This window comes from Rattus norvegicus, chromosome 16, assembly GCF_036323735.1.
Source record: "Rattus norvegicus strain BN/NHsdMcwi chromosome 16, GRCr8, whole genome shotgun sequence".
In the NCBI taxonomy this organism is placed as follows: domain Eukaryota; kingdom Metazoa; phylum Chordata; class Mammalia; order Rodentia; family Muridae; genus Rattus; species Rattus norvegicus.
The window spans coordinates 28898312-28905856 of record NC_086034.1 but is presented as its reverse complement, the minus strand read 5'-3'; the positions used below and the strand labels follow the sequence as shown (position 1 = coordinate 28905856).

General features: G+C 41.4%; 1 protein-coding gene across 1 annotated transcript; it reads right to left on the bottom strand.

Annotated features, from left to right (window-relative positions):
* Positions 1-812: 812 nt before the first annotated feature.
* On the bottom strand, positions 813-5970 carry LOC134482491 (uncharacterized). Its single transcript, XM_063275959.1, has 2 exons — positions 5347-5970; positions 813-2280 (listed from the first exon to the last, which is right to left on the bottom strand). Exons 1-2 carry the CDS (start codon positions 5797-5799, stop codon positions 1948-1950), a joined length of 786 nt encoding a protein of 261 aa, XP_063132029.1. The 5' UTR covers positions 5800-5970; the 3' UTR covers positions 813-1947.
* Between the last annotated feature and the right edge of the window lie 1575 nt (positions 5971-7545).

The following is a 7545-nucleotide window of genomic DNA, read 5'->3' as shown; positions in this document are numbered from 1 at the left end:
ACCCACCAATTTATACTTCCACTGCTGATTGCATTTTTATTGACTTAGATATCACAGAAGGAAAACGATCTATGGTAGAGTTGAGACTAGAGAAACAGTTAGCATCATGTCCTCTTTTATGTCTCCTGTGTCCTACCACTTATGACCTAATAACCACCCCGTCTTGGTCACTTGGTTTCCTAAAATTAAGGATGTTTTCATAAGTATCACAAACCAAGCAATAAAAACTGTGTTTAAATAATTCCTCCCACTATTTTATATAGGCTCTTCCTTTTATAACTTACTATCTGGACTGCATATTTCCTAATTTAGTAGCATTGTACTTGAATATTACTTCCATTTAGATAGCTTCTATTAGATGCTGTGTTGGGAATTCATTTGTTTTGTGCTCTTTTGCTTTTGTGCCTCTGGGAATTCAACCCAGGGTCTTGTGCAAGCTGCTTACCCACTCTGTCACTGAGTCACATTTCTGTAGCTTCTTTTCCCAACAACATAGTATTAGGGATGATTAATGATGGCTTCTTTCAAAAAAATAAATAAATAAAGTTATTATTTAGCTAAAGTATTGAAGGCAGGCAGAGACAAGAAACACATGCTGACTAAATATGTTAAACAGTCTCACCACATAGATGATAACTCTGTGTGTCAGTGGTTCACATATCAGTATCCTACATATCATATATTTACATTATGATTCATACCAGTAGCAAAATTGTCCCCGCCAGCGGGGACCCAGTTATTCAGGGTCCCGAAGAGGCTTTCTACCTGTGGGCCAAAATGGGGGTGAAGAGAAGAAGGAGACCAAGCAAAAGTTCTGTTGTCAAGGTCTCGTTTATTGGGATGAACATTGCAGCTTTTAAGGCTTTCAGGTAGGGGGAGTGACCTTTGTGAAATATGAAGGAGGGGGAGATGAGGGTATAGGCAGTGATAGCTGGAGGCAAAGAAGTCAGGCGATGAGGTCAGGTGGTGGAGACACTGGGTGTTGACTGAGGAGATAACTGGTATCTGCTGAGGGAAGGTATCTGCTGAAGGGAGCTGAGGCATCCCTTGAATGTTATACTCCTGTGCCGTAAATTCATGGGAGAGGCTTTATCCAACAATCTTAAGATTTATGGCAGTCATCTTCGGGGTGAGTCTCTGTGGCCAAACAGCCCAGAGTCACTTTGAACCATGCAGTCAAAAAGCGGCTAGGCCCAAATCCAATATGGCTCCGTGCATCTCCCCCATTTTTCTTTAAAAAAAAAAAAAAACCATTAGGTGGAAGTAGTGGTCTGAGAGAGATTAGACATGCCTCACAGAGTGCCCAGCTCGGCCATGGCAAGCCACTCTTGCAGTTAGGACTGCACCCCAATGGCTAGGAATGAACTTATGCTGTAACACACCGTTCTGGGCTATACATGTGTGTTATTGGGGGAGAAACTGGGCAGAGGAGCATTTGACCGGCCCGCACGTTTAAACGGGGTGTAGCCACCTCTGTCTTAGGATCGACCTCTCAAACCCCAGCCTTATCTGTCATAGGATCACCTTGTCGCCCCCAAGGTTCCTGTCTTAGATTGGTCAAGGGTCAGAGGAAGTTGCCCGTCCCTGAGGATAGCTACATTGGATCATCTTCTCATTCCTCTTACTTGAGCCCAGGGGCGAAGGAGCAGGAGCCAGATGGCATTAATATAAGAGATTGTGGAAATTGAGCCTCTCCCAATAAGTAGTGGGCACCTCATCTGGTTCTCCTCAGCTGCTATGGCCATACCACCAAGGACCTAGTCAAGCCTCTCCTGTAATAAAATTTAGAATTCCCAATTGTTAGCAACTACTCCAGAAAGTTCACCCACTGTGCTTGCTTAACAATAGATTGGGGGAGGGTAACTCCAGACACTGCAGACACAATGGCTGCAGCAGTAATGGCTGCTACAATAGCAGCGAAAATGCCAAGGTCTTTCCCAGGACAGTTCAGGATCGGTCATTCTTCTCTGGAACAACCAGCAGGCAATGGGACCATGTCTGAGATCTGCAAAACCAGGGCAGAGTTCCCCAGTCCACAGCAGCTTCCACCAAGCAACAGTGCACAGAGGGTCGGAGCGCAGGCCGTGGTGGGACGGGACACAATGACTGCAGCAACGCCAGAATTTCTGTGATGACAAAAGATGAGTGGGAATCCTCCATATTCCTCCAAGGACACAGGAATGACTCCAGGGACCCGAACCAGGAGAGCTGAATCTTCATGCTCCCAGGATCAGCAAGTCTCACCAGCCACTCGGGCAGCTGGCACACTCCTGTAGCATCCTGTAGAAAAAACACAAAGATTCCCTCTTCCCCATATAAAATATCTGAACAGGATCATGCCAATATGTGGATCTTTCTATTTCACCTTGGCAGAAGTATGCCTAGTTGTAGGGTGCCATAAACTCAGAGTGTTCCTTGGCATCCAAATTTTAAAATTGAAATAAAAGGAGCATATTTTAGCATACAGGGATAACTCCCCTTTTTTATTTATTAAAATATTGTTAAAATATTATTTATTAAGATAAGTCCTTAAGGATTAAATTGAGGACACTGAGCACTTGTATTTATAAATTGACTTTTATACCAAATTATTGTCTCCAGCATTATTGTTTTGGATATATAAAGAATGAGATTTTTTTACTAACTGTTCCTATGTAAGGCCTATAATCTGTCTGGTATCATTGTCCTCCCTTGCTAAGGGGTCTAGGCAATCTAATTTGAGTTCTTAAATGGCCTATAAAGGAACAGTACTTAGTGCTCTTAACCACTGAGCCATCTCTCCAGCCCCTCACCAGCTTTATTTACCTAAACATAAGCATTAATTAGAGATGCCAAATCCTATAAATATTGTCCAGATTTAGTCGCACTAGAAATCCCTGAGCCGGTAGGGTGAGGCTGGGAGTTGAAAGTAAGCAAATGGAGTCTTCCTCTTTTCAAGAGGGTGTGTTATCAACTCCATTACCATTTTCAAAGAGCTGGGTCTATGGTTTTGTTTAGTTGTCTGAGCCAGAGCACTGAAAGGACAGTGAGTTGTCAGACAATTCACACTGAAATCACTTTGATTTTAAGTAGAAAACCTGCCTCTAATATAGCATTAAGTAATTGTAAAATTTGAGGGCTAGTAGTATCTAAAAAAAAAAACAAAAGAACGAAAACTTTTTAATCAATTGTAAAACCACAAGCCACACATTGGCTATCAGCGTATGAATTGAAAGCTTGATTTTTAACATTTAAAAACAGTGGCTACAGCACGTAATGTAATTTAATAGTCTGTGTTGAAGCAGGGGAAACTCAAGAGAATAAACAAGTGATCCAATCATACATGTAGCCTTTTCATTAGATGAACCACCTATAAATACACTAAGCGCATTTTCTATGGGTTGCATGCACAAATTTACAGTAAATACAAAAGCATGCAAGGAGTAAAATTATCAATTTTGCCTGAAATTTGTATATGTAATAGGCCAAATATCAGTATTTTGTAATAACCAATTTGATTGCTGTTTGGAATAAGGTATGTTTCACCAGGTTTCTTTTTAAAATACTTCCATGACTCTAGCCTACAATTTTGTACTAATGACAAAAGCTTTATCTCCAATGAGGATAACAAAGTTAAGTCCTCTGGTAAGGTGAGGTACTTTGGCAATTAACATATCCTTAGAAGCTTAAAATTAGTTTTAAATACTCTTTTCTGGAGTAGTCTAACAGCTACTCCCCAAATATTAAAGCTCATTTAGAGAGCAAAAGTTTGTAGTAAAAATTTCTATATACACTTAAAGATTTAAAGTTCTAACTTCTTACATTGAAGAAGCGACAAAATTACATAATGTAAGGCTATTAGCCATTCTTTAGTAAAAATTTTAATGATATCACTTTATGGGCTCTCTAAAATTATAAGCAAGCTCACAAAATGAAAACTCACAATCGCCAGGACGTAAACAAATTGTATAAAAACAATCCTCTAAATCTATCTTGAAATGGCAGTTGGAGTAAGCAAACAAGCTGTAATGCTCTCACAAGTTCTAAAACCTCATCAATCCTTCGTAAATCTTGTAACAATCTCTACCTGTTTGATTTTTTCTTAATTGCAAATAAGTTTGAGTTAGTCAATGTAACACTGACAATCTTTAATCACAATCTTTAAGATCTCTTTGTAACACCAGAGCACAACCACAACTTTGGAAAGTCACCTGAATTCTGAGTATGTGACTAGGCAGCTGTTCTTGGGGCAGTGGAATTAGCATCAAAATACAGTAACTTTAGGGCAAGCCACAACTTTGGCTATGATTGCCAATTCCTACATATGAATGCACGATGGTGCGGTCTCCAATACCTCAACAAAGAGACATTGCCCTAAAATCTTTTAGAAGCCTGGTTTTTAGAATAAGAATTCCATAAAAATATTACCTCAATTTGGACCTGTTTCCCTAGGTTGGCTCATATCCAAATTACAGTTTTAAGCCAACTTTCTGTTACCAATGTTACACCTTTTAAGCTGTGAAGCTCCTGGTGTCTTTAGGATCAGCTAGTATAAACATTTAGCCAGCCCCTGGGGAGCTTGTCCAGCAGACTTAGGCTTCTAGCTACAGATGTAGGCTCCAAAAGCCAATTGAAACTGTTTTTTATGCATTGTTCCCTTCTTGAAACGAGTTAAAACCAAGTCAAGGTGTGAACGACTGGCAGATAAAGTTTTTATCATTTTTTCTTTTGAACACGAAACATAAAACATTTAAACAACGAGAAACAAAGACCACAGACATAAACTGACAGACATGGATAGCTTGGTGCACCAAGGACACACAATAGACATAGAGGGAAAAAACTAGATGGTGTCCCACGATAGGGACCCACATATCCTACCTATGGAACCCAGAACTAGAAATAAGCATTTCTCCAATAGGAGCCAGCAGAGAGGCAGGACGTCTCCTGCCTTTCTTCTGTTCCCAGGAGAGCCCTGAAAAGTTTTTCTCTTTCTCCAAAGCATCCGTGGAGAGTCCGGGAGGACTGTTTTTCCCAAACCCATTCTCTCTCATGTCTAGGGTGTAAACTATCTCTAGTCAGGATCCAAAGACTAAAATATAACTCTAAAAGAACGCATATGCAAAAACACTTTACCATTACCTTGTCCCTTTTTTATTACAAGTTTTACTTAAGCTAGCCCCACACTGCTTAAAATTAACCAGGGACACCTTTCATCAATAAAACAAAAAAACTTGATTAAATCCTTTTTCTTAACTCTTAATCCTCTCTCCCTGAGTGAGCGCTTGATCTCTCCTATGAAACAAGCCTCCTAAATCCATACCTTCCCCATGGCAATTAGACGACAATTATTCGACCGGTCCTTACCTCCTTCTCCAGCGACGCACGAGCGATGCGGCCTGAAGAGTCCTTGATTCCCGCTGCAGCTCTCTTATCTCCATCGTCCTGTAGTCGGCCTTGCTTCGGGGTCCCTGTGTTCGGGCGCCACTTGTCCCCGCCAGCGGGGACCCAGTTATTCAGGGTCCCGAAGAGGCTTTCTACCTGTGGGCCAAAATGGGGGTGAAGAGAAGAAGGAGACCAAGCAAAAGTTCTGTTGTCAAGGTCTCGTTTATTGGGATGAACATTGCAGCTTTTAAGGCTTTCAGGTAGGGGGAGTGACCTTTGTGAAATATGAAGGAGGGGGAGATGAGGGTATAGGCAGTGATAGCTGGAGGCAAAGAAGTCAGGCGATGAGGTCAGGTGGTGGAGACACTGGGTGTTGACTGAGGAGATAACTGGTATCTGCTGAGGGAAGGTATCTGCTGAAGGGAGCTGAGGCATCCCTTGAATGTTATACTCCTGTGCCGTAAATTCATGGGAGAGGCTTTATCCAACAATCTTAAGATTTATGGCAGTCATCTTCGGGGTGAGTCTCTGTGGCCAAACAGCCCAGAGTCACTTTGAACCATGCAGTCAAAAAGCGGCTAGGCCCAAATCCAATATGGCTCCGTGCACAAAATTACAGTTATAGAGTAGCAATGAAATAATTTTATAGTTAGGGATCACCATAACATGAAGAGCCGTATTAAAGGGCTACAGCATTAGGAAGGTTGAGAACTACTGTGAGCATTGCATATTTTAATTAGCTAGATTTATGTTCCACAGCATATTCCTCAAGCCTCCTGGCAGACACAATAAATACATGTCAACCTGAAACACATTAGTGTTTCACTTTTAAACAAAGAATCGAAGAATTTCAGTATAAAACTATAGTGGCTGGAGTTGTGGGATGTTGTGAGCCTCAGTACTGGATGCTGGTGCTGGGAAACACACTCGGTCCTCTGTAAGAGTAGTACATGCCTTTCTCCACTAGCCATCTCTGTAGTCCCAAACCTGGCTTCTTCTGTAAGTGCTGGGAATTTGATTTCAGCTCCTCATGATTGCACAGCAGGAACTCTTACCTACTGAGTCATCACCCAGCCTCAGTTTGTGTTTATCTACTGGTGCCCTGGCAACTAAAATACTAGGACATCATTTCCTCATATGATGACTTAATTTTCTCTTTTTGGATATTTTATGTATTTACATTTCAAATGTTATCCCATTTCTTCCCTTTTTTACCCCCTTTCCCCTCCCCTGCTTCTATGAGGATGCTCCCATTCCCACCCACCCAGTCCAGCCTCAATGCCCTGACATTAACTTACATTGGGGAAATGAGCCTTCACAGGACTAGTGACTTATCCTCCTACTGATGCTGGACAATGCCATCATCTGCAACATATGTGGCTGGAGTCATGGGTCCCTCCATATGTACTCATTGGTTGGTGGTTTTGAATGACTTAATTTCTAAAGTGAAAATCTTCACCTCTCAGATCCAGGGGTAGAATTGCTTGCTATAGTGGGAGAGTAGAAGGAAGGATTCTTCTCTAGATACATATACTTTAACCCAGATATCAGAGAGCATATCATTGCTTCTAAAATGGCCTGGTTAATGCAAAGAACAGTGCATATTTAAGGTAAGACTATTGTATTTAAACATTCAAAACAAGGGAATTACGAATGACAAAGCTAGCGCTTGACAGCTTCAGAGGCTATTTCTATATAGACATGCAACAATGAGAGAAACAGTTTTATATATGGAGAAAAAGTCAGAAAAGTGAGTAACATACTTAAAGGATCTATAAGGAATGTACATAGATCAACTCCACACACTTTTCCAACCTTCTAGGGTGCCTACTATCCCTAAATGTATGTGCATGTTGTGTGAGCATCTAGGAGGGAAAAACTAAGCACAGAAGATTTAGTCCTAGGGTCTCCTAAGACAGGAGTCATGTGTAGGTCTGCGGCTGTCTCTGCATTTGCGAGTCAGTATAGCAGCTATATTTTCTTATCTATAATAGGACAAAGGGTTTTCAGTTGCCTTAGCTTCATCTCACTGGGACACATGTACAACGGTTAACTTTAGCTGTCAGGTAATGAACTGAGGTGTGTGAACCCACTGTGAATTGGGATGGCAGCATTTCATGGGGGTAGGCTCAAACAGCATTAGCATGGGAAAAAGTGAGCTGTGTGGAAGCTCTTGAGACA